General features: G+C 58.1%; 2 protein-coding genes across 4 annotated transcripts in view; one reads left to right on the forward strand and one right to left on the reverse strand.

The window, feature by feature from the left end:
- The first annotated feature begins 4,109 nt into the window (after window positions 1-4,109).
- On the forward strand, window positions 4,110-16,693 carry CSRNP1 (cysteine and serine rich nuclear protein 1). 3 transcript variants are annotated; one of them, XM_075556025.1, is made up of 5 exons: window positions 4,110-4,274; window positions 11,646-11,883; window positions 13,596-13,855; window positions 14,210-14,524; window positions 14,636-16,693. In XM_075556025.1, exons 2-5 carry the CDS (start codon window positions 11,685-11,687, stop codon window positions 15,614-15,616), a joined length of 1,755 nt encoding a protein of 584 aa, XP_075412140.1. In that variant the 5' UTR covers window positions 4,110-4,274; window positions 11,646-11,684; the 3' UTR covers window positions 15,617-16,693. The 3 variants fall into 3 exon arrangements, with proteins under 3 accessions (XP_075412140.1, XP_075412142.1, XP_075412141.1); XM_075556027.1 differs by having other exon boundaries at window positions 4,110-4,237; XM_075556026.1 differs by lacking the exon at window positions 4,110-4,274 and adding an exon at window positions 5,175-5,300.
- Window positions 16,694-18,642: 1,949 nt separating this feature from the next.
- TTC21A (tetratricopeptide repeat domain 21A) overlaps window positions 18,643-25,705 on the reverse strand; it is a 44,493-nt gene continuing 37,430 nt past the window's right edge. The window contains exons 20-29 of the mRNA XM_075556035.1: window positions 24,840-25,028; window positions 23,785-23,895; window positions 23,024-23,105; window positions 22,017-22,167; window positions 21,524-21,685; window positions 21,201-21,393; window positions 20,864-21,088; window positions 20,169-20,289; window positions 19,937-20,004; window positions 18,643-19,841 (exon numbers count right to left, since the gene is read on the reverse strand). Of these exons, the coding sequence (XP_075412150.1) occupies window positions 19,764-19,841; window positions 19,937-20,004; window positions 20,169-20,289; window positions 20,864-21,088; window positions 21,201-21,393; window positions 21,524-21,685; window positions 22,017-22,167; window positions 23,024-23,105; window positions 23,785-23,895; window positions 24,840-25,028 (1,380 nt within the window). The 3' untranslated portion in view covers window positions 18,643-19,763. The remainder of the gene's footprint in view (window positions 19,842-19,936; window positions 20,005-20,168; window positions 20,290-20,863; window positions 21,089-21,200; window positions 21,394-21,523; window positions 21,686-22,016; window positions 22,168-23,023; window positions 23,106-23,784; window positions 23,896-24,839; window positions 25,029-25,705) is intronic.

A 25,705-nucleotide genomic window follows, 5' to 3' on the forward strand; every position in this document is an offset into this window, starting at 1 on the left:
AATTTAATGGCCAGAATTTTTCATCCACAGATTTGCATTCAAAAGTGTTGCAATTTAAACAAACAAAACACGTTTGTGAAATGTGCTTGAAAAGAGCTCTCTTTCTTCTCAGTTTTGGCTTGCCTATCTCTTACGTACCTACCCACACACATCAAGTCCATGTTGACTCGTATTGATCTGCTAGGGCAGAGTAGAACAGCCCCTTACAAGTTGTGAAACTGTACAGCTTTCATGTAAGCAAAGGCCCCCTCTTTCTTCCCAATGACTGCTTGGTGGGTACAAACTGCTGACCTTGAAGTTAGCAGCCCAACTCTTCACCCACTAAGACAGACAGACAGACAGACACCAGTGCTCCTTAACCCCTTCACTAGCTCATTGATTTTCAAACTTCAACATGCAGCAGAATCATTTGGAGTCCCCCCCTCCAGAGACCTGCCCCCTGGGTCACAAGTTAGGGTACTACTGGCTAAGGGAGCCAGGGTTGGGGAGAGATGGGGCACAGAAGAGGAGAGGTGGAGGAGGAGAAAGCAAGGTAAAGAGGCAGGGGTTCTCCTCGGGACTGAGAGGTGGGGCGGAGGTTGTCCAGAGTCCTTGGCCAAGGGGACAGGACTTTATTCGCTGTTCCCAGTCTCCCCAAAGCTGCCCTTTCCTCCCTCCAAGGAGAGGTGGCTGTAAAGCAGTAGAGCCTCCCGCGAGCTCTCTGTGAATCCACAAGCCTGTCCTTTAATATCAGAGAGCCAGGGCAAGTCGGCCACGGGCCTCCACCAAGCCTGAAGAGTGCTGGGGTGGAAGGTCCAGACAGAATGACCCGGCTGACTGTACCCTAGGGACTCAGCTGATTTGATGAACTTGAAGATTTTTGTCACTGTTAGGTGCCATGGGAGTCGTTTCCGGCTCGCGTAGCGACCGTTATGTATTGCAGAAGGAACCACTGCGGAGTCCTGTGCCATCCCCACAAGCCTTGTGATCTTGCAGCCCCTTGTTGCGGCCACTCTGTCAACCCATCTCGCATAGGGTCTTCCTCGTTCCCGTGAACCCTCTACTGGACCAAGCACGATGTCCTCCACGGATGGGTCTCTCCTGAGAACACGATCAAAGTACGTGAGACAAGTCTCTTCACCTTCACCTTCAGGAAGCACCCTGGCTGTATGTCCAAGATAAATTGGTTTGTTCTTCTGGCAGGCCACAGCACTTGGAATATTTCTGGAGCATCGTCATTTAAATGCATCAATTCTTTGGGCCTCCTTATTCGTTGTCTGATGTTCGCAGGCCTATTAGGCGATTGAAAAGACCTATGAGGCTTGGGGAAGGTGGTCTATCAGAGTTGCCCAGCTATCAGATGGGCCATTTTTGCTCTCCCACGATGTAAACAGGTCTAAGAAAGGCATTTGCCCACTCCACGTATCGTTTGATTTCAAGACCGCTGCTTCCCTGAGCACACTTGTTCATCTGAGCAAAAGGAAACCCTTAATATGAGAACCGCAGCGGAATACCATGTCTATCGACAGACATGTCCGCTCCCGAGTGAATTCCGACTCAGTGGTCCTACGGGACAGAGTACCAATTCCCTGGAAGCTTTCAAAGACTGGCATCCTGACAGAAGCAGACCGACACATCGTTCTCTCTCGGGACAGCTGGTGGGTTCAAATCGTTTGCTTCTCGGTTCACAGCTGAGCAGACAGAAACTAAAATGGTTGGTGCTGGCCCTAACTAAGCTCAGGGTCAAGGTTAGGTGGAAGGCTGAAAACAGTGGCATCTTCTTCACATCTGGAACTGTCGTCTTGCTCCTTCCTCCTTTTTCCAGTCAAGGTAAAATGCATGGTAAGATGGACGACTCATGCGTAGCACTTGAACTTTTACATCCCTACCTGTGCAAGCACAGCTCAGATCAAGACCTTCCTAGAAAGTAGGGGTTCCAGGAACTCCTTCCCGGCCAGGACTCTCATACTCCGTCTTGGTTCCGTCCAATTTTAAACCTCCCATCAAAGGAATTATCATTATTCCTCTCTGGGGTCTGGCTTCTTCTAGTCAACATGCTTTGGGGATTCATCCAAGTTGTGTGAGATAAAGAGCCGTTCTTTTTCACTGCCTTGTAATATTCCACGGGAGACAAAATCCGTTTCCATTCACATGTGGGTAGGACATGTGGGTTGTTTCCAGCCTGAGGCTATTATAACTCATGCTGCTGTGGACATCCTCATAAATGTCACTAGGTGGATAAGAACTTGTTTCTCTTTGGGATATGTTTAGGACTTGAACTCACAGGATCATTGAGCTTGCCTATTTAGTTCAAGTAGCACTTCCAAATTATCTTCCCAGCTGATGGTACCAATTTACATCCCTGCCAACAATATAGGGAACCCTGGGGCTCATAGCGGGTTCCGCACTGGGCTAATTGCAAGGTCAGCAGTTCGAATCAACCAGCCAGTTCTGAGGGAGAAAGACGAGGGCTTTCCATTCTGTTAAAGAGTTAAAGTCTGGGACACCTGCAGGGGCAGTTCTTCCCTGTCCTGCAAGTTGAATACATGTTGGTATCATCTGGATGGTAGTGAGTTTTTGAGGACAACAATGTACAACAAACTCAATCTTCAGTCGGGACTGTCAGTCCTTTGGAGTCTTTCTGATAGAGATGCATAGTTAATCTTTAATTTAGAAAATTTAATTTACAACGGTGACAACTTTTTGTTTACCCAGAATGGATGGCCCGCAGATGGATACCTCCATGGAAGGGCAGTTCTCAGGATTCAGAAATTCCCAGAGGATGTGTAAGTGTGTTTCTTTGCCTATGAGCCTTGGTCACAGATGGACGCTCTAGACTCCACCCTCCTCGCCTTGGAACAGGCCATTCATTTCTCCACGAACAGGAAGAACTTCGTTGGGATCCCAGAGGGAGAACAACATCTGGGGAACATCTGGTGAGCCCAGCCCAGGCCGGGGGACGCTTTCCTGGGGAAAGCATATCACGTAATCAATCCTTGGAATCCTCCCACCCTTCAGTTTAGTTACTCTCTCCTGGTCTTCCTGCTCCCCAAGCCATCACCCTTGGGCTCCCTACTCTGAGCTACCCTCTGCCCCTGGCCTTGCCGAAGGTGCCACTTGTCTGTGTTCTTTCTGGGTGCCTCACACAGAGCCCCGCAGGGTAGACATCCAGACAGCCGGAGAGAGACCCTTGCCCATTCTAGCACCCTGCCCTGCCTAACTCCCTGATCAGCAGGCAGTGTCTTTTAGAAACTGAGTTAGGGAGCATTAACATTGGCCAAACAACTTCATTTGACAGATGGGAAAACTGAAGTGGGGGACGGGGACAGGAGAGGGGGACCAAACCTTTGCTCTGGAAGTCAAACTCAAAAAACCCTAACGCACCGCCTTCCCGGAGCACACCGTTTCATGGAAACTGGGAAACAGGCAAGTGAGACATGCAACTGCGTTGTGGCAGCAAGGCAGAAGCCAGGCTAGGGAGTCAGTCAGCAAGCAGCCTTGAACCAGGAGTCTCGGGACACATGCCAAGAACTGGCCATTGGCAGACTGGGCTGGAGTGCCGTCCATCAAGGAGAAATCTGAGCGTAGAGGTGAGGCTTGAAGTCACACGGTGAGAGCGAGAACACAGTGGATAGAAACGATGTGCCGTAGTACCAAGATTATAAGTACATGTACAACTGAAAAGGCATTGAAATGAAAGGATGGGGGAAAGGAGTGGGGGTAGGGAAATGAAAAGAGGTGGGGCTTCAAAGGTGGGCCGGGCCAGATTGCCTAGGCCTGCTAGTCCCCAAGGCAGGGTTGAGACTTGAATCTGCTGGAAGCTTGGCTCTGGCTACTAGACTTCTGTCTTTGGAGACCCTGGGGTACACAGACCCTGCACCCAGTAAAGACAAGAGGAGTGCATCTGCGCCCCACACCCATCAGCTTCGAGGAAAAGTGAAGAGTGTGCAGACCACACACATGCAGCCCAGTGGCTGGAGAGGGGCCCTCACCCTCATCTCTTCCCGCAGCTGACATCCAGGCGGGACTCCCAGGAGGTTACTCCCACCCCCACCTGGAGGAGGGCAGAAAGGAATCCTAAGGGCTGGGCTAGTCACCAACTGGATTCATCTAGTACTGTCCGGGCAGAACCCAGAATGCAGCGGGAGGAGGGCTGGGAAGGGGGGAGGGTCTGGCTCCCTAGAAGGCTCCCTGGAGGAGGCAGTCCGAGCAGAGCCCTTACAAGCATTGGGAGAGAGGACACCGAAAGGCTTTCCCGGTGAGAGGAACGGTTGTAGCCCAACCTTGTGATTAGGGTAAGCTCAGACTTGGTTAAGTTAACCTTGGGGTAAGGGAGCGGTCACGAGGATGGGCCTGGGATCCTGGGCTGGCTGCTGGAGCAGGCACGCACGGCGCCCACGAACAGGATTGGTTCCAAAGAAGGGACAGTCCTTGCAGGAGCAGAATAAGACAGTGGGCCATTGAAGTGACCAAGGGTTTTTGTTTGTGAGAGGATGGGGGCAGGGAAAGCCTGGGTCCTAAGACTCCTGGATCCCAGCCTCGTGGGAGAAAGGGTCTTTGGCCCTTGGGCAGAGATGGAGCCAGGGTGGGGAGGGGGTGGGGTGGGGCGGGGCAAATCCCTTCCCGCCAGGGTCACACTTTTGTAGGTAAATTTTTGTTTTTGGTCTTGTAGTGGGGATGGGGGAGGGAAAGGGACCGTTTGGATCGGATTGTGGTAAACCGCCTCGGGTGCGTGGGGGTGGGGAGCCTGTTGGAGGCCTTGACTCTGACACCATCTTGCTGAGTGGCTTTTGATGGGGCTCTGCGCTGCTCTGGGCCTCAGTCTACCCATCCGTAAACCGGGGCGGTGGGGCCAGGTGAGATCCTTAACGATCTGGCTCTGCCAGCTCGGCTGGTCCGGGACTGGACTGAACCCGGCGGACCAGAGCGCTGGGGGGGGGGGCGGGGAGGGAGGGGCCGGGGCCGAGGCCGAGGCGCCGTCGCCGGGTCAGAGTCCGCGGGGAGGCCGGCGGGTGCAGCGCCCGGCTGGGGCGGGGGAGGAGGCAGCGCCTCCGGGGCGGGGCCGCGCGCGGCTGGCGGGAGGCCCGGCGTGCGTCAGCGCCGTGAGCCCCGGAGTTTTCCACTGACGACGAGGGCGGAGCGGTGGGCGGGACCCGGCGCGGCCAGTCTCTCCCGCCGCTGCCGCCGCTGCCGGACGCGGAGCCGGGGGCCGCTCGAGCGACTGCTGTCCGGCGGAGCGCGCCCGGGATCTCGGCGCCGGGAGCGTGTCCGGCCGGGACGCGGGTGGCGTCGGTGTCCTCGGCCGAGGGCTTGGATCACAGGTGAGCTCCGAACCTGGCGGGACGGGACTTTGGGGAGGGGGCGACCCGCGAGGGTGGCGCTGTGCCTGTAGCCCCTGCCATTTGCTCCCCACCAACCTGCGCGGACGCCCGATGGGTGGGCGGGGGGGGGGGACACGGATGGAGGCTGCCCCATCGCGAACCGCCCAGTGGGTAGTCAGTCCACTCCGGCCCCCGGCTTCGCGCAGCGGCCGGAGAGTGGGGCTGGGAGCCCAGGAGGTGGGGGTCTCCGGTTTTCCGGCCCCGTCGCGGCCACTCGCAGAAGTCGCGCCCCCCCCCCCCAGTTTGTGCGGGCATCGGTCTAGGAGGGGTGGCGCTGGGGTGAAGGGGTGCGTGGTGAGTTTCCTTTTGACCCAGTTGGCTGAGAACTTTTCAGAAGTTACTCGCGTGGCCGGAGCAGGTGACATTTGTCGCCTTCCTCCTTGGACTCCCCCCCTCCCCCGGGGGGACGCGTTCCGGGGCTGCGGTGTGTGCCCCGGCGCTCCTGGAAGGCGGGGGTCGAAGGAGGAGTGTAGGGATGAGCGAGGAGGAGTGAGGCACCGTGAGTCACGGACCCCGGGAGGGAGGGGGAAGGAGGGGAGGACGAGGGACAGTGCCGTACGCTCACCTGTTTGTCAGTCACCGTCACACGCAGAGGCCACCACTGTGAGTCACGGGCGAAACACACGAAGGCACTCCCCCACGTACTTCCACTCCCCTGCCCAGCACCCACTTCCCCTCGGTCCTCAGTTTCCCCGCCCCGCAGGCCTCTTTTTCCACTGGCACACACCGCCGTGGAGATGCCCACGCCCCTGCCAGTGACACCCTTCCTTACTCACGCCTGCCTCCCCGGCACAATCACACACAGCGCTAGCCCACACTGCTGCTGACACAGGAGCCCCCACTGCCAGCCAGCCACCTCCATTCCGATATCTCTCAGCCCTCTGGAGCCTAATTCATCGCCTGCCTCCCCCACCCCGAGGTCCTAGGCACCCAGCCCCCTTTCAGCCTCCACATCCAGCGGTCTCCAGGGCCACTCCCCTTTCGCCTATGTCCTTGCCCTGTCATCTCTCACCTAGACCTGGCAGATTCGTCTAACCGGTCACACCCCCTTCAGCCCCGGTGCTGAGTAATCTTTAAAAAATGCAAATCTGGTATTGTCACTCCTGAAACCCTTCGGAGCCTCCGTGCCCTCTGGCTAAAGCCTACTCTGATTCCTTCAGCCCGCCTCTCAGCTTTCCCTGTAGTCCCAAGCAGCCGGTATTGTGTCACGGCGCCTCCCTGTACTAAACTTGTGTTTGTGCTGCTCCCTGCGTGCCCAGTGCTTGGCACAGTCGTGGGCGCTGGATAAATATTTGATTGGAGTGGATGAATGAATGAGCGCCGCACTGGAGGCCTCCCCAGTTGAAGGAAGCAGGAATTGTTAGGCTTAGGGGGCCCTTTCCCTGCCGCAGGAGCTAGTGCCTGGTGTAGCCAAGAAACGTTTGGCACTTCTCTAGTGCCAGGGCCCTGGAGGCCAAGGCCGGAGCGCTGTCCCCTCCCCCAGGATCACTTTCAGAGGGATGGGTGGGGGAGGGGTGTGCCAAGGCTTCCGTGGCTGCTGCCATCTCTGGACTGCCCAGCTTGATTTTCCATCCAGGTCCACTAGGGGCCAGAGTTGGTGCTCAGAGGTGCCCGACCTCCCCCTCCCCACTTCTCCTAGGAAGTAGTTCCTGAGGCCTTGGGGCCTTATGATCCCAGGTATGTTGAGGGCTGCCCCTGGAAGGAGCCTGCTCTGAGGCTAAAGGACTGCTTTGGGTTGCTAGAGAAAGCTGAAGACATCCCTCTCCCCAGCTCCAGCCCTGGGCATGGGCAGCATGTGGGCAGAGAAGTTGGTGTACCTTTTCAGAGGCTCTGATAAGACCAAGAGCTTGCATTAGGGACCCAGGCCTTGGGCTTCTTGGTACCCAGGAGGGTGAGGTGGCCTTCACAGAATTTGCATAGTGGGGCATGAGTGTACGGGCAGTTGTGAGTCGGGTGATGGGTCAAACCCCCTTATCTGGGGCTCAGTCCCTGGGTGTGCTGACGGGAGTGGGGAGGGGAGTGAGGGGGCTGAGTCTGAGACCCAGAAGGTCCTGGAAGAAGCCTGGTTCTCTTTGGTTCAAGGTCGCTCTCTGGGGCTTCTTGAGAGTGGAGTTTCTGTGTTCCCGGGCATTTTCCTAATCCCAGCACCCCTGGAAGGGGCTGTGCCCACTCTTATGAGCAGTGCCTTGGTCAGGATCTGGATTCTGGGGTAGCTGCTGAACACCTCTTCCCCGCCCTCTGACTCATGAGCGGTCTGACACTTTTCTTGGACTGTTTTCACTATCTTTCCTATTTCCGAGTTGGCCTTTCTGGGTCTCTGGTTCACTCTTTTTGTCCGGCCCCCTGTCTTTGCCCCCCTCTGGGTGCCCAGGTAGGGACAGAGGAGGAACACCAGGTTCCAGAACTCTTTATTCCCTACCTGACAAAGACTGTCAGGGAGGATACTTTCTTGTTTCCTCCGGGGTCTGCAGATCCTGCTGGGGGCGCCCCGTAGAACCTGCTTCCTCCGTTTGCTTGTCTGCAGCCTTGGAAGTTGTGGCCTCCTCACCTGAAGTTGTTTGGGACATCGCAGAGTCCCACCGACAGACTGGCTTGGACCTGCTCTCCTGACTTCTCTCCTGTTTATTCTTGGTGGGGGGGGACGGAAGCGTCCTGAGATGCCAACAGTGACACCTGCCTGACCTTGACCCTCCCCTTTCAGTACCACTCCCTTTCAGACCGATGGAGGGATGAGCATATGGGCCCCTCATGGAATTAACTGTGAGCAGAGCAGGAGGGGGTCAGTTCCCATCATCTCCGTGGTGATGGGTAATGCAGGCTGGTTGCGCACCCCCTCCTTCTTCACTAAGAGCCTTCTCTATGCCAGAGAGAGCCTGTTCTATGCCAGATTCTGGCCTCCTCGGGGCTGGGCACCATGAGAGTCAGACAGCTGCTGGGAGCCTGGCTTGAGGAAGACAGCCGTGGTGCTTGTGGTATGGTGTGACAGGAGAACCCCCAAAGCTGGAGGAAACCCCGTGAGGCATCTTCTGTGTGTGTTTGGGGGGTGGAGGTGGCTTCTGTAGGGCCAGAAAAGCAAACATCAACCCACCGCCATCGAGTCGATTCTGACTGCAAACCCTGTGGGACAGCAGGACTGCCCCCGAGGTTTCCGAGTGGAGAGCCTCGTCTTTCTCACGCCGAGCAGTCGGTGGGTTTGAAACGCCAGCCTTTGGTTTAACAGCTGAGTGTTTTCAGCACTGCGCAGCTGGGGCTCTTGGAGGCCCAGTGGAGGTTTGATTTCATGGGGGATCAAGCTGGGTTGTCCCAGCTGTAGGAAAAGCAGCTTGTGCAGAAGCCAGGAGGTGAGCGGGGACATGACAACCCCAGTTCAGTGGACAAGATCTTGCCTGGTGAGGCGCAGGGGGCAGGCCTGCAGAATTCAGAGCTGGTGCCCACGGGCTGTGGGGAGCCGTGGGGGTGGGTCTCAGCCTCAAGATGGCAGGTCGGTCCGTGGTTTCATAAGATCACTCTGGCTGCAGGAGTGAAGACCGGCTGGGGGAGGAGAAGGCAAGGCAGAGGACATGGATTGTATTTGCAGTGTGGGCACCGAAAATGATAAGGGTAATAAAGCTTTTAAATTGAAGGTGACATTCATAAAATGTAACACGTCCACTGATCTTAAGTACACGGCCCGGTGAACATTCACTGCATTGTACATCCATCCCAGCACCCCAGAACTTGCCCCTTGCCCCATGACTTCCCAGTGCATATCCCTCCCTCTGGGGACCAGAGTGACTTGTATCATTGCCGATTGATTTGTGCCTTTTCATGAATGCCATTCAAATATACTCTTGTGTCAGGCTTCTGACACTTAACTTGGTGTCTGTTAGATTCAGCCCTGCCTGGGGTCTGGGGCCGGGGGTGGGGGTGGGATGGTGGGGAGGCGCATTCTTTCCTTTCACCTTGCTTACTTTTCTCTTCGCGGACACATCAAACCGACATTCACAGCTCTCAAATTCTAGAGAACTTGACATTGACTTTCAACCTGACCAGCTTTTCAGACAGCTCGGGGTGGGGAGGGTGCCCCTTCCTCCCTCCTGCAGAAAGGTTCAGTCACTTGCTCAGGATCACCCAGCTGAGGAGCCTGGCCAGGGGTCACCCTCAGGCCTGGAGCCAAGGTTGTTAGCGCATGGCCTCCCACGGCGGCCGGCACTTCCTGCGCGCGGCGCTGGGCTCCTGTGGATTGAATGAGCTAATGATGTGCACTTCAGGGGCTGGCTGGGCGAGGATGAGTGCAGGTTTTTGGCTTGAGTAAGCGGGTGGGTGGTGGTGCAGTTACTAAGATAGGGAACACAGGAAGAGGGGACAGATGGCCTGGGGGCTGGGGAACGGAGACGGAGAGTTCGATTTGGGGGCCTGTGGAATTTTCTGTTTCTAGGGGACCGCCAGGTGCAGATACTAAGTAGGCATTTTGGGATGGGGGTGGGGGTACTTAGACATTCAGCGGCCTGTAGGTGGGTGGCATCTGGAGTTTGGGAAAGCTGGGGTCTCCCAGCAGGGTTGTGGTCGAGGGCGGACTTTGAAGATGGTGCTTGTCCTGTGTGTGTGTGTGTGTGTTTATGTCTTAAGTGTCTCTGTGGTCAGTGTGTTTGAGGGTGCTCCAGTGCACTCCACTTGGGCCCTGAGTCCTCAGTCTCCTGGGGGAATCTGCAGACCAGCTAGCAGTTGTTTTGTTTGTGGTTTGACCCTAGGAGGGAGGCATGTCAAGACTGAGAAACGACCGGGGGGTGGGGGGGTGGGGGGGGAGAAGCCCCCGGAAGCACCTGCGTGTGTCTTGTCTTGTCTCCCCAGCCCCGGGTAGGGGGGTTAGCCAGGGAGGGGGAGGTGCGCTCTCTCTCTTCCCCATGGACCCTCTGGGATCATGGGGCGGGTGGGGGGCAGGGAAAGGGAAAGACACCTGAGAAGTGGGGGGTGGGGGAGGGAGACTAAGACGGTCTTCTGGTTGGCTTTTCCTGTTCTCTGTCATTTCCTGTGCTGGGGATGAGGGGGGAGGGGCTCTTCCACACTGGGGCCTCTGCTCACTTGTTTCCCCTTCCTCCTGATGACCTGGGGGATGGGGATGAGCTGTACTGGAGCCCATAGTAGGGAATTCCCAAGGAATTCCCTGATGTGGGGGCCCTCCCTCACGCAGTACAAGGGGCTGTCACTGGTTGTGTCATTTAGGCAGAGCTCCAAGACCCCTTACTGGAATGAGCCAGCCAGGGTCTGAGACCCTCCCTCACAAAGGTGGCATGGTGGTGTGTTTTGGGGTTCCCAGTCACACATTCCAGAAAGGTGTGGGATATTGTTGTGGGTGGCCACATTTCTAGAAGGTTTTTTGTTAATGCAGGGGGCGGGGAACAACATGGGTGTTGTGTGTGTGTTTTCCGAAAGAGGGTTTCCCTGTAGCAGCCAGAGCCCGGAGTAGAGGGCAGGATGTCTGCGAGTCTTCACAGTGCAGCAAAGGACTTGATAGGCTGGCACTGGGGCTCACAGCAGCCCGCCTGGAGTAGGGGACTTCTCCCCTGCGGGAGGGGATTTCTGAAGGAAAGTCTTCAGAAGCCCTGTCCCAGCGGGCAGAGGAAGGGCTTGGGGAAGTCCCAGGTCTGGGAATGGGGCCGTGGTTCCCAGGGTGCCATTCAGCCAGCTGGGGCAGGAGGGCCTGGTGGGGGGTGGGGTGGTCTGTGTGTGCACAGCAGCGTGGCCGTGTGGGTGTGCAGGAGTCGGGGAGGAGGAAGCGGGGATCTGCGAGGCTGTGCAGACTGTAGGCGTGCAGACGGCCGTACACACGCGTGCGCGCGCTCACGGGCACACACACCACACGCACACGCACATGCACACAGATGCAAGAGGGTGTGAATCACCCAGCCGGTGAGTCAGCGCCCAGGATTCCTGTCGGGAAAGAGGGAGGCCGGGTGGAGGTCTGTCAGCCCATCTGTCTGTCTGCCTCCTGCCCTTGCCGGCTGTGCCTGTGTGTCTTTATCTGAGCGTGGGCACAGGTGGGCTGGAGGAGGGAGTCTGGTGGGTGGAGGGTGCTTGGCAGTTCCTGGGAAGACTGTTGGGTGCCCAGGTGGGGGTGGTCTGAAAATGCTGGGATGGGATGTGGCATTGGACTTGAGGCTGGGAGGGAGGGCCGTGGTGTCTGCCCACCTAGAACACCACAGGGGGCTGCTGGGGGGAGGGGGTGGGCGGGCATGGGACATGATGAAGGGTAACAAAGGAGGGGTGAGGACCCCAGACCAAGAGTGTCCTTTTTTCGCCTTCTAGCCTGTCTGTCTGCAGACCCTGGAGTGCCCCTGCACCAGCATGGCCTCGCTGCTGAAGAGGAAATTCGACCAGCTGGAGGAGGAGGACTCTTCATCTTCCTCCTCCTCCTCCTCCTCTGGATGTCACTCTGGCTCCTTCTCTCCCAGCTCCTCCACCTCGCCTGCCTTGGACTGGGAGTCCGATGGTCCCCGGTGCCGGAGGCCTTTCCGGGACCCCTGTGGTGTCCCAAATTTCACCCGTAAGTCTTCCCTGCCATGCCCACTCTGGGAGAGGCTTGCTCAACCCCGCCTGAAAGGCAGACTTAGAGGCTGGTGAGGCCCCAGAGCTGCAGCGCTCCTGCCTGCCACTCCCCATGCACGCCCCAGAGTAGAGGCTCACTCAGGGACACCCACTGTCCATCACACCCGGGGCCCAGCCTGCTCCTGGAGCAGAGGTGATGACACACAGGATAGCGCTCTTTGGAGGGGGCCCGAAGGGCCCTCCCCTCCCAGCTCCTCCCTTCTGTGCCAGTTTCGATACTACAGAGAACCGAACTCCACGCCCTGTGCTTCCCTGCCTCAGGCTAGGGAGCCAGGCCCACTGCGGTCCAAATGCTATTCAGCTGCCTGCCTTGGTGGAAAAAAAAAAAGTTTCCTCCCCTCGTTTGCAAACTTGCGCAATTCTGATGCCAAACTGACAAGGACAGGCCAGCAGCGCCAGCTGGGTTTCTCAACCTCTTGTTTCATGAGCGCCCCTTCCTAAGCCTTTTTAGAATTTTTTTGCGTAATCGCCTCCCTCTCATAAAAATGTACCCACCCGGAGAGGCTTATCTATCTATGTACGCAGTGCACGAACTTTATAAAGGACTGGAGTGCTCTGGGTTAGGCACGGAGTGCTAACCTCAAGGTCAGTGGATCACACACCCACCAGGTGCTCTGAGGGAGAACTGTCTGTTACCATCAAGATTGTGTAGTTCCAGGAACCCTGTGGAGAAGTTCTGTGTCTGTATCAGGTCAATTTGACGTCAGTGGGCTTGTTGATAATTCATTTCCCCGAGAGCCCTCGTGGGGTTCCTCATTGAGCTACTGACCAAACCACAAGGTTGGCAGTTCAAACCCGCCGGCGGTGCCGTGCGAGAAAGATGAGGCGGTCTGCTCCCACGGAAGATGGAAGTACTACCAAGGGTCTCGCTCTGAGTCAGAATCAACTCGGCGGTAGGGAGTGGATACTTTCTATGCAAAGCGGGGACATGTACCTTGAAAGAATAGATAAGCTGTAAATCTCCTTTCTGGATAAAACCTTTGGATAGATAAGGCAGGAGATTCTGCTTCAACATCTTTTTCTTTTTAAAAATTATCTTTAAAGTACATCTAAAAAAAAAAAAGTACATCTCTACTCCAGAGCTCATTTTGATTAATGAGGAAATCCTGGGAACACTCCCAGTAGGTCAGGAGCAAGCCGGAGATGCTGTCACTCTCACTGCCTGACTTCCAGTGCCCAGGAAGTGCGAGTCAGCTCTGTGAGCAGAGACGAGAATGTCTGTTGGAGATTGCCACAGGCCACGGTGCCATGAATTGCAGAGGGTGGATTTGAGAAAGTAGGAAACACATTTTACACTGTTTAAGGGAATTCACTTAGGTAGCTGGGTAGTATACCTCGTGCCTACTACAAAGGGATCCTGCCGGTCAGCGGTAATTAAAACAAACTCGCTGCCGTCCATTAGATTCTGACTCGTGGCGACACTGTCAGGCAGCGTAGAAGTGCCCCCGCAGGTCACTGAGACTGTCACGCATTACAGGAAGAGAAAGCCTCGTCTTTCCCCTGCAGAGCAGCTAGTGGTTTTGAACAGCTGACCCTGCAATGAAGCAGCCCAAAGCTTAAACCAGTACGCCACCCAGGGCGACTCGTTCTGGGATGATGTGCCGTGCTCCCGGAGAACTGATCGCCTGTCTCTTCCTTGCCTGCTTGCAGCCCCGTCCATCTTGAAGCGGGCTCCCCGGAGCCGCCCAGGCCGTGTCGCCTTCGATGGAATCACTGTCTTCTACTTCCCTCGGTGCCAGGGCTTCACCAGCGTGCCCAGCCGTGGGGGCTGCACGCTGGGCATGGCCGCCCGCCACAGTGCCAGTCGCCGCTTCTCCCTGGCCGAGTTCAGCCAGGAGCAGGCCCTGGCACGGCGCGAGAAGCTCCGCCAGCGCTTGAAGGAGGAGAAGCTGGAGGTGCTCCGGTGGAAGGTACGCACCCCCCTCCCTGGCCTGCCCTGGGGAGCGGGAGCAGTGGTCCGGTGCTGATGTTTTTGCAGTGGATTTGGGAGGGGGCGTGGAGCTGGGATTCCCTGCAAACTGAGAAGCACCCTGTAAGGGCTCATGTCTGCCTGTGGCAGGGGCTGGTGGCATGTGGTACCTGGTCGCTGTACTGGGAAGAGAGGTGTGGGGCTGATGGGGCTTTGGGCTCCGTGTATCTGCTTGGTTCAGGGGCAAGGAAGGGCTTGGCATGAACAGAAGCTCTCTCTGCTCATGCCCTTGGGGGGCAGGGTCCTCGGCTGGCCCACAGAGGGCTCCTCACATCCTTTCTCCCATGCGTTGTAGCTTTCCGCCACCGGCATGTCTGAAGCAGAAGCAGGTCCGCCACTCACGGTGGACGCCATTGATGATGCATCTGTGGAAGAGGATTTGGCAGCGGCTGTGGCGGGGGGCCAGCTGGAGGGGGGGACCTTCCTCCAGCCCTACCCCTCCCGGCGCCGGCGGGCTCTGCTGCGGGCCGCTGGGGTGCGCAAGATCGACCACGAGGAGAAGCGGGAGCTGCAGGCCCTGCGCCGATCCCGGGAGGACTGCGGCTGCCGCTGCGACCAGGTCTGCGACCCCGAGACCTGCAGCTGCAGCCTGGCAGGCATCAAGTGCCAGGTATGGGGCGGGTAGGAGTAGGGCAGGCCTGGGACGGAGCTGCGCAGGCAGCCTGAGCCTGGGGGCTTGTCCAGGCTCCCCAGAACCTTCACTCCTGTCTCCTCCCCACAGATGGACCACACAGCATTCCCCTGTGGCTGCTGCAAGGAGCGCTGCGACAACCCCAAGGGCCGAGTGGAGTTTAACCAGGAGCGTGTCCACACCCACTTCCTCCACACGCTCACCCGCCTGCAGCTGGAGCAGGGCGTTCAGAGCCTTGGGGAGCTGGAGCCCCCTGCCCAGGGCAGCTCCTTCCACGCCAGCGAGCAGACCCCGACTCCCTTGTTCCCACTGGCCAAGCCCGCGACCAGCGGTGAGCTGGGAGACAGCAGCTGCAGCAGCAGTTACATGACCGATTCCTCTGATGCGCTTTCCCCGGGTTCGGGCACCGGCGAGGCTCCTGGCAGCCCTGCCCGCCCATTCCTGCCTGGCCCCGGCTTCCAGCCTGGCTTGGATGACGACCACCTGGTGCAGATCCTCAGTTTCAGTGACTCTGATCTTGGCGGGGAGGAGGAGGAAGGGGGCATGGGGAGCCTGGACAACCTCAGCTGCTTCCACCCGGGCGACATCTTTGGTACTGGCGACCCTGGTGGCCTGGCCAGCTGGACCCATGGCTATTCCAGCTCTGGCCTTGCACTGGCTGTCCTGGATGAAAATGCCAACCTGGATGCCGGCTGCTTCCTGAACAGTGGCCCTGAAGGCCTGAAGGACGCCAGCCTCCCTGGCACCCCGGGGCCGGCCAGTGTGGACGCCGGGCAGGGCAGCTCAGTGGACCTGAGCTTGTCTTCCTGCGACTCCTTTGAGCTGCTCCAGGCCCTGCCAGACTACAGCCTGGGGCCCCTCTATACCTCCCGGAAGGGGGCTGACAACTTGGACACCCTCGAGGCGCCCTACTTCCCCTTGCCCGGCTTCTCCCCACCCAGGGACACGGGCGCCTGCTTTGAGTCCTTTGTGGCCTTTCCGGAGCCCACCGAGGAGGCCCTGGCCTTCATTGACGGCCAGTTGTTGGAGGACCTTGCCCCGGCTTCTCTGATGGAGCCGGTGCCCGTGTAGCAACCCCAGCCTGGAGCACCCTGCCGCCGCTGTGGTCGTCCCCCTGAACCCCTATCCCCACTATGTAATATGGGGGTTTGAGGGTAGGGTTCCTCCAGGGCCTCTGTAGCAGTCAGTCTCTGGGGACTCATGGGTTTTGCCCACTCTGGAATTATTTATTTTTTTAAAGCCTTCTGTGTCGAGGAATCGGCCGAGGGTGGGGGCTCCTTTCCTTTCCGGCTGTCCTTGCGGTGCCCAGCCCAGGGGCACCCTTTGGCAGGCGGAACCCCCTCGTTGCCCTTGTAGGATGCTTCTGCACCCAGAGGCAGTGAGGCAGGTTTCTCCTGCTGCTCTTCCGGACGTAAAAAGACTAATTTATTTCTGTAATTTATTTGAAGATGGAGGTGGCATTGGCATCTCCTGGCTTGTGGGGGGTAGGGGGGGGCGGGTAGCCTGGGATCAGTGTAAGGCAGAGGCCCTGGGAGCCCCTATGCAGTGTAGACCTGCAGGTTGAGCCCTGCACCCACCCCCATCCAGCCGATTTGAGCCTGGTGAGCTGGCTGGCTCCTGGAGGGTGGAGCTGGCAACCTGGACCAGGGGTGGGGCCCAGTTGGGCTGACCAACTGTGACCAACCCTCTCCCCCCCCCCCACCCCCCCCCGCCTGGCTTGGCCTGATCCAGCTCCCTGTGCTTCCTGTCCTCTGCCCCATCCCCACTTCATTACAGCCCCAGTGGTGGGGGTGGGGCCCAGAGGGGCCCTTGGCTGCCATCTCAGGACTTTGAGTACATAGTCCAGCCTGTGCCCCTTGTCCCATGCCCTGAGGCCAGGCAACCAGGGTGAGGGATGGCTTGCTCCATAGGGCTTTTACGCTTTTCTCTTGTCAGGTTTTGTATCATAATTTCTATATTGTCCCCCCCGAGTGTCAGGACTATAATTTATTCATTTCTCTTTGTGTCTGTGCCAAGGAGCCCAGGGTCTGGGCCTGCCCCATCACCTCCTGCCCTGCCCCTTTTGCCCAGGAGGCCTCGCCAGGCTGTGTGCTCTTGGGAACTCCTTGCACCTGAACCTGGGGGTGTCAGTAAAGCGGCTCTTTTTAACCTGTGTGGTCTGTCTTTGTGGGACTTGGGGCTTGGGTGCCCCCTCCAGAGTGAGTGGGGAGGAAAGGGGAGAGAGGGGCCTGCAGGATGGGGTGAATTCACAGGGGATCCATGGGGTGAAGGTGGGAGTGAGGGTGATAACACACTGGGTCCCGTGTCCCGCCCCCTCCTCTCCCTGCTGCAGTCATCTCCCAGGCAGGCGGCCAGTGGGGAGAGGCTGGCTGGGCAGATGGAGCTGCTTTCCCTTTGCAGGCTGGGAGGAGGTAGCTGCCCCTTTATGATTAACCCATTCCTCCCCATGACGGCCTGGGTGGGGCCAGGCAGGCAGGCACAGGGATATGGCTCCTGCTGGGGAGGCTTGGCACCCGATCTGGGCTCCGGCAGCTGTGCTCCCTGGGGACCTGAGCACCGGAAGTTGCAGGCCCTCATCCCTCTGCACCAGCCAGACCTGCCTGACCTGTCCCCATCTGGGAGGGAGGCCTGGCTGTGGGCCCAGGGAGCAGACTCCCTGCTGCAGGGAATCCTAGTGTGGGGGAGGCCTGAAGGCTGACTGATTTATGTGTGACCTGGCAGGGGAGCTCTTGGAGGGGGATCAAGAAAAACAGCAAACTGGGGTAGCCTTTTCTCACTTGAATTCCCTACCTCTGTTGGGCGCCTTTTATTTCTGTTTGGACGGTGACTTCCTAGGTGGGAGCTGGCATTCAGAGAGCCGGGTCCAAATCCCAGCTCTTTTAACACCTTTTAAGATGGTTTGCCCTCTCGGCCTGGGTCTCAGACTTTGGAGAACTGCTGCTTGCCCCAAAGGGGTAACTGAGGTAGTCTATGGGAAGCCCAGGGGAGAAGGGTGCCTGCTGGGAGTCTGTACTGGGGAGTGGGTGGGGGGTGGGGCCTGTATGGGTCTTCACTCTGGTCTCAGATCTTTTTTTGCTAGGTTTGTCACATTTGGGCCTCTCCTGCCTTTGGGCATGACCACACACCACAGAGTCAGTGGCCATTGGAAGGAAGACTGGTGGCCAGTCTCCTGTGCTGGGGCAACATACCTCTAGAGGCCCCTTGGTACATTCAGATGTCCTGTCTCCTTGCTCTGCAGTCAGCATGCAAGGTCTAACACATTGACCTCCCCAAGGGCTCTGGTGGGGGCTCTAACCTGGGCTCTGAGTAGCAGCTCCCGGGTACTCTCGAGCCCTAGCGAGAAGCTTCTATAGCTCCTATCCCGAGAACACAGTTCATGGCTGGACTGAGGCCGGACTCCTCCGTCTTGGGCAACTGAGTCACTCACTGCTTGGTTGGCTGGCTTGCTTTCTTGAGATACAAGGAGATGACTTTGGGTTTCAAGCCCTCAAGAACATGATCTGAGCACAGACCCTTTAGAGCAGCGGCTCCCAGACCCAGCTGTCTGCCCCTGGGCTTTGCTGCAGACAAGACCTGCTCTGTACCCCCCAGCCCAAGCCACTAACTGGACTGGAAAGCAGCTCACTGTCAAGGGGACTGCATTTTCCCATGGGAAGGACGGTACTACGTGGGGGAAAGCATTCCAGATCCCTGACTCACACCACGCAGTTCAAGGGAGCAGCGGTAAGCTATCCACGCATGGCACAGCAGCCCGGGTCCTCAGGGGGCCCGTCCGTCCGTCCATCCGTCCCCAGGCACTGCTCCCAAACGGGCTGCTCATGGCCAAGATCCTGCATCAGCCTTCTCTCCACACTCAGTCCTTCTCCTTATACCAGGGCCCAGCCTGCCCAGTGGTACCCACAACTTCATGAGTAATTTTTATAATCTAGTTCCTAAAAAAAATAAAAGGCATACACACACATCGATAATAAGCTTTTCAGACGTTTGCTGGCTTTCTCTCACAGAGATTGGGGCCAGCGTTTGGGATCACAGGGTCGACTCTAATTCCCCGGCACATCTCAGTGTCCTGGTGGGGACACAGAACCAGAGGTGGGGCATGTCACATGGGGGTTCCTAGGCCGGATAGGGGAGCCTGTCCAGACAGTGGGCTGTCCTGAAAAAGAAGTGTTAGAGGCAGCCTGGCAAAGGGGCCACAGTCACCACTCTTGCCAGCGACAATGAACATTATCCACCTAAATGGGGGCTGCCGTGTTTGCCCCCTTAACTCACTGCCATTGAGTGGGTGTTGACTCATGACCCTACTGGACAGGGTAATAGAACTAGCCCCTTGTGAGTTTCCGAGACTGTAACTCTTTACAGGAGTAGAAAGCCCATCGTTCTCCCTCGGAGAGGCTGGTGGTTTCGACCTACCGACCTTGTGGATCATAGTACAACAAGCAATCCACTCTGCCACCAGGGCTCCTCCTGTTTGCTCCCCTTGTAGATGGTTCTGGAGAATGAATTTTAGGGCCTGTATCTGCCTCAAGAGCTCAAGCGGTGAGTTGTTTTTCTTGGAATATATTTCCTTGCACCAGACAAGTGCCACCACGGTGGCCCCCAAACCAGTGAGGACCGTCGGCTAAAGACCTGAGACAGACAGAGACTGTGGAGGGTGGGGCAGCAGTCCTGGCAACCTGCAGGGGGGCTGGGTGTGCTCACACATGGGGCCCATCCACAGGGCCTTCCGCATCTGACCCTCCTTGTCTGGGCCCAGGGCCCACAACCTCCTGGGCCCACAGCCAGCGAGGACAGCCTGGTGGCTTCTTTAGTTCCAAGATGCTGGGCCAGACAGAGGAGAGAGAGGCATTTATGAGCCGAAGTAACAGTTTGTAAATAGCTGTAAGTTGGGGCTTTGTTTTTAAAGCTACCAACCACCAGGGAGCCCCTGTGTCTTCTCTCCCACAGGGCCCGGCAGAAGCTATGCAGACAGATTTCTTTCTCCCCCAGAACAAAATGACTTGTAGAGCCTTTAAAATATAAAGCGCTGGGCTGCCCCTCTGTCCCGAGGAGGCATGAATTCAAACTAAACCGCATGCAATGAGGGTCTGGGGAAGAATATGTCATTTACTGAATCCCTTCTCCATGACCCCCACGACATGATACTTCTGCAGGCTGATGGCCTCCAGGCTGGCCCTCTATGACCCCAGAGACTGGAGGACCTCCTGACCACGGACCACTGCTAAGGCCTCAAGGATCCTTGGGCCTTTTCCAAAATTTCTTCTCTGATCTTGGGGTAGTTGGGGTACTCCCTGAGAACCTGGGGCAGGGAGGGAAAAAACGCGCCAGCTTCAGGTGGGGCTGGAGGCCGGTGTCCTCCCTCCCGGTGTCCCCCCGCGGCTGATGGTGGCTTACACGGTGGCAGACGTCAATGGCTTCCACGAATCTCTTGTCCTTCAGGTAGTTGAAAGCGAGTTTGAAGCCTACGCAGAGGTGAGAACAGAAATGGTGGCTGTCTGACGACTCGCGAAGCCCCTCTGCCTCCCAGGGCGGCCGGGCTCCGGGCCTTGAGTTCTGGTCTGTGTGTGGGTCCTGGTGCCTACCTCCCTCTGCTGCCCACCCAGACACACCTCGGTCCCTGTCTTACCCACAGAGGGGTTGGTGTGATGGCTGTGCTTCCAGGCCAGCTCGTAGTTGGCGGCGGCGTCCTTGTAAGACTGCTCCTTCTCCATGATGAAGCCCATGTACTCATAGGCCTTGCAGCAGGACTGCAGGGAAGGGCGTCAGAGCCTCCGCAGGAAGCCACGCCCAGCTCCCAGCCGAGGGGCGGGGCCGGGCGAGAAGCAGGTGAGCTGCCATGGCCCAAACCTCCTTCACCCGGCACAAGCCACCGCCTTTGCAAAAGGTGGGGCTCCCGCATGACCTCCGTCACCCTGTACCTTTGCGCCCTCCTCTAGCCTCCCGCCCCCTCATGTCCGCACCCCCTCCATGCATGATCCCTTCCTCATCCCATGTGTCTCCCCCCCTGACCAGGAGAAAACCCTCGGAACCCCACAACTCTCCCCTCTCGCCCCCATTCCGTGCTCTCCCCTGGGGCGTGCGCACCCACTCTGGGAGATCATCTCCCCTTCTTGCTCTGACTCCGGTGCCCGATGATCCCTTTGCTCCAGTACCCATTCTCCCCTCCCTGCCTGCCTCTTCAGGACCCGTTCGTCACCGGTGTCTCCTTTGTCCCTGCCACCACGCCCGTGCCCGGCACTCTCCGGCCCCGCCTCCTTGCGGCACCCCTCACGCCCTCCACGCCCCCACTCTTGGCCACCGGGACGCAGGGTTCTTGCTTGCCTTGTTGTACTGCACGCAGCGCCGCAGCAGCTCGGAGGCGAGGTCGAACTTGCCGCCCTGGCAGTAGATGTCTGCCAGCAGGAGCCAGCTCTTCTCCAGGTCCTCGGCCTCCGCCGGTGTCCACGGAGCCTTGGCCTGGCGTTTCAGCTGCGTGCGCGCCTTGGGCACCTGCTTCAGGAGACTGTAGGCCTGCGCCATGGCCAGCAGGGCGGCGGCGTTGTTCTTCTGCACACGGTGGGAAGCAGGCAGAGGTGTGGCGTGGCGCTGGCCCGCCGCCCCTCCGCCTGCGAGCCATGGGTTGCGGTCAGACCCTACCCCTCCCTGCGAGCAGACGCACCTCAGCCTGGGCCATGTGGATAAAGGTGTTCAGCGCCTCCTCCACATTGCCCCTCTCCCTGGTGGCCATCAGGCAGAGGCCCTGCAGTAGCCGTTGCTGGGCCTGGCCCATGGCTGAGTGCGGGTAGCATTCACGCAGCAGCTTCTCGGCCGTGCGCACGCCACCGTGCTGTTCTGGGTCCTTCTCCGTCCTCCTGCGGGCATCGTGGGACGCCGACTCAGGAAGCCGCCAGCCTCACCCCTAGCCTGGGCCCACCAGCTGCAGGGGCTCCCCTCCTCTTCCAGAAGCCACCTCCCCGCTCCGCAGCCCCAAGGAAGCCATACGTGTTCTCCGCCATTAGGTTCTCTAAAGCCTCCCCGCCCACGATCTCGTTGTCGGGGTTCAGGCAGATCTGCACCATGTGGTAGGTGGCACTCTGGCCCCAAGTGCTGTCCTTGCGGGCCTTGTTGAGGAATTTCAGGGCTTCGTTGGGCTTCCCTAAGTGCCTGCAGTGGATAGAGACCACATTGTCAGAGTGGGAGACTAAGGCCCAGCGGATACAAAGCCTCACAGGGGCGATGCTATAATAATCTGTAAAGGGCAGGAGCTGGATGGATGGTCTCCCAAATATCTGTCCTGGAAATTGTTCTGCTCCCCTAGCACTGAGCAAGAAGGAGTCCTACTGGCAAAGTGGCTACGTATTCCAGCTGCCCATCAAAAGGTCAGTGGCTCAAACCCACCAGCAGCTTTGCAGAAGAAAGATGGGGCCTGCTTCCACAAAGATTAGAAACCCTCTGGGGCAGTTTTGCAGGTGCTAAGACTGCCTCCCCCACTCACCAGCAGGAGATACCCTTGCAGTAGTTGAACCCTGGCTCCAAAGGCATGCGGCTGGATATCTTCTGGGCCCGTTCGAACAAGGCGGGGGCTTCTTCAAGTTTGCCGCTTCTTCGTAACAGATCAATTAATTTATTCAGTACTACAAAATTATCTGAAACGATAAAGAGAGCAGGAATCTCCAGGCTGTAAGAAAGCCAGCTGGGGGTGCTGTAACCTGGCAGGAAGAAGCGAGGGGGTGCTGGGCCCCCAGGGGGGCAGCTACAAGAGACAATGCCCATCCAGGCTGAACAAGGACATCCCAGGCAGCCTCATGGGCTGGTGTTGAGAAAACAATGCTTAGACACTGGAATGTGGTACTCGTCCTCAGGGTCACACTGATTAACGAGATGACTCTGTTACACAGTGAGGCCTTCTTGTCCTCTATACAGACAAGGAAGCAGCCACAGAGCAGTCAGTGAAGGAAGTAACCTGCCAAAGATGGCATGGCTAGTAGGTGAGTGGCAGGCTAGGCTGCAGATGCAGGAAGCCTGGCTGCTGGGCCCATAGCCCCAAGCACTTCCATCTGCGGGAGCCAGGGGAAACTGGCCCTGGGGGTGGGTTGTGGGGTGGGTTGCCTGTCTGCAGCCTAAGCCAAATGTTTGGGAGTGGGAGGTGCTTCCCTAGCAAGAAGGGGGTGTTCTGGAGCTAATATTGGGGGAGGATTCTGGGGGCCCTCCAGGCAGCTATAACTTCAGGCCACCGTGAGTTCCAGGGCTGGAATTTGGAGGCCTACAGGCTGTCCTTGGTCCAGGACCAATCAAGCACTGTCCTGTCAGGAACTGGCCCCTTGGCTTTTCAGGAAGGGCCAGCAAGTTCCATCAGATCTCCCTCCGTTTCCCACCTTTGTGAGAATCGTTGGCGAGGCAGGGGCTTCCTCTGCCCCCTCCGGAAGGAGGGGAGAAGGGCCAGCCCTGCGCTTCCAGTGGCTGCCTGGGGACCTGCCGGCAGACTTTCAGGGGCCAGCCTACCTGGTGCTTTCTCCAGGACCTGCTGGTAGAGACCCTTGGCGCCTTCGTAATTCTGCTTTCTAAACATGAGGTCAGCCATCATCTATCAGAAAACACACAAAGCCCCGGCTTTCCTGGCAGTCAGGTGTGCACGCGTGCAGGCGTGGTGGGTGCTGGGGGTGGGGTGCGGTGGGGAGAGGGGAGGGGAGGTAGACAAAGGCAAAAGCAGAGGCCACAGGAGGAACCCGAGTCTGCGGGTCCCTCAGACCCTCACTCAGAAGGTGGGGACAGAAGGGGTGGGGAAATGGGGACAGGTAATGAAAGCTAGTTGAGACTAGGGAGGCCCCATCTAACCCCCATCTCTAGGCAGCAGAGGTAGGGAAGGGGTGTGTGTGGGGGGTGGTGGGATTTCTCCTCTATTCTGCAGGGGCTCTTCTGATCCCAGGGCAGCCCTGGGGACAGGCTGGCATCCACTGGGACGGCAAGAGCAGATTGAGGGCGCCTCTCCCTACTCACTTCCTGAAGCCCTTGGAACCTGTCCCATCCAGGCCTTCAGGGACAGCAGGTGTGGTTTCCCTTAGAGTCACTCAGCCCTTCCCCACCCCTCCCCTTAGAAGGCTCAAGCCTGTGTTGCTGCCCCCTGCCGGTCCACCCACCCCTCTTCCCCAGGGAGGCAGCTGGTCCTCTCTCCCCCCAACCCCCCATGTCTTCTGTTCGCTTGGCAGATGCTCAGGGCAGGAGATGGAAATGGGGGCCCAGGCATCGTCGAGACTAGGACCTACCACCAAGGCCGCCTCGTTGTCCTTCTCCGTCTGTAGGAGGACGGCACAGTGCTGTTCGCACAGGTCCAGCTGCCCCTGCAGCAGGCTGAGCCTCGCCAGCTCCAGCACCACCTGGGGGCAAGGCGGATGGGCCCACTAACCAAGGTGGCATCGGGAAAGAACTCTGGGATGGGGCATGGCGCCTCGTTTTCCTTCATGCTGCCCCATTTCTGCGGGCTCTGCTTCTGTTGTTATGTCTGTTGTTATGTCTCAAATCCCCGGAGACTTCCCGCCCCACCCCTACTTCTCCCAACATTCCAGCTGGCCCTCATAGGGAACTCTGAAAGTCTGGCTCACCTCCTCTGGGAAGCCCTTGTTCTGCCCTGCTCCAGACCACATGCAGGGCACAGGGCATGGTGTGAGGTCAGCCTGCTCCTGGTCAACTTCCCCCTAGCCCCAGGGCAGGGAGCACATCCTGCCCCACTGTGTCTGTGTCACGGCCTGGCACAGATCAGCAATCCTCCAGAGTAGGGAACCTTCAAGTGACCAAACAGGCTCTTCCCCAAGCAATGCTGCCACTCCGAGCTCAAGCTTCCTTAGCTGCTGGCCCACACCCAGAGCCACACTGGCCTCACAGCGCTGCGCCTACCTTCTGGGACAGTCATCCATCAGCCCTGTCACCTCCCCCTCAAGATGATACCAACCCAAGCAACCCTGTAGGACAGGGTAGAACTGTCCCTGTGAACTTCCGAGAATATAACTCTTGATGGGAGGGGAGAGCACCCTCTTTCTCCTGCAGGGCAGCTGGTGGTTTCGAACGGCTGATCTTTCAGATTGCAGCCAAACTCATAACCATGTTGCTGCCACCAGAACTCCTCTGAAGAGAGAGACCAGGAAATAGCATATTAACACCCGCCCCACCATGACTTCCCCGTCTGACTGCTGAACTGTGGCAGGTGTGGACCCTGGGATCAGGCTGCAGCCTGGCCGCTGACCTCCCCATCCCTTCCAGCCGCAGCACCTGGTCAGGGAGCTCAGCCAGAGGTGTGGCTGGAGAGGTGGCCAGGGACACCCACCTTGTTGTCGGTGGGTGAGTAGGAGAGGGCGTCCTGGTAAGCCCGCACCGCCTGGGGGTACTCCTGCTCTGTGAAGTGGAACTCCCCAAACTGGACGCAGATGGAGGCTGCCAGTTGCTTGTGCAAGGGGATCATTTCTGGCTGCTCCAGGGGGGCCCGCTTCAGTATCCGAGACTGGAGGTCCAAGGCCTTGGGAAAACCCAATCAGCCCTGGATCAGGAAGCAGAGTCCGGCTTGCCAGGGGCTCGGGCACATCGCACAAAGGCACCGTGCTCTGAGTCCACAGGCAGCAGGGTCAGAAAAGGCCGTTCCGTGCCTCGGGCCAATCTGGGTCACCGTGGACAGGCAAGGCCAGCTCTGGGTGCACCGGTAGGGGAGCAGGCTGGGAGCTCAGACAAAGCGCTCTATTATGCTTCACCCATGTCCCGGCTGGTCCCTGTTTATCTTGATGTACAGGGTCTGATTTGGTTTGGCTGTTCCCTGAAGTGGAACAGGCACACAGTAGGTGCTCAAGACAGGTTGTACTTTGTGGAGGCATTTTGTTCTGAACGTCTTACCCAGCTGGGGATTTGAGGGACCAGCCCCCCTCCCCCCACCGGCCGCTGCCCACATATACAAATGACCAAGTGCGAAAGTGGGAAGCCTTGGGACAAGAGGACATGGAAGGACACCTTACCAGAACCGGGCACAATCGGCCCTCAGCACCCCAGGGGCTGACAGCCAGCCAGTGGGGACCCTGCGTGCTCGGTGGTCAGTAAGCAAGGGACGGATTCATTTCAAGCAGTTAGAGAGTGGCCTTTCCCTCGACCCCCTCAGAGTGTACCCAGGAATGCATGCCAGGCCATGGCGTGAGGCAGGACTCCTGG

This window comes from Tenrec ecaudatus, chromosome 8 (genome assembly GCF_050624435.1).
Source record: "Tenrec ecaudatus isolate mTenEca1 chromosome 8, mTenEca1.hap1, whole genome shotgun sequence".
Taxonomy (NCBI): Eukaryota; Metazoa; Chordata; class Mammalia; order Afrosoricida; family Tenrecidae; genus Tenrec; species Tenrec ecaudatus.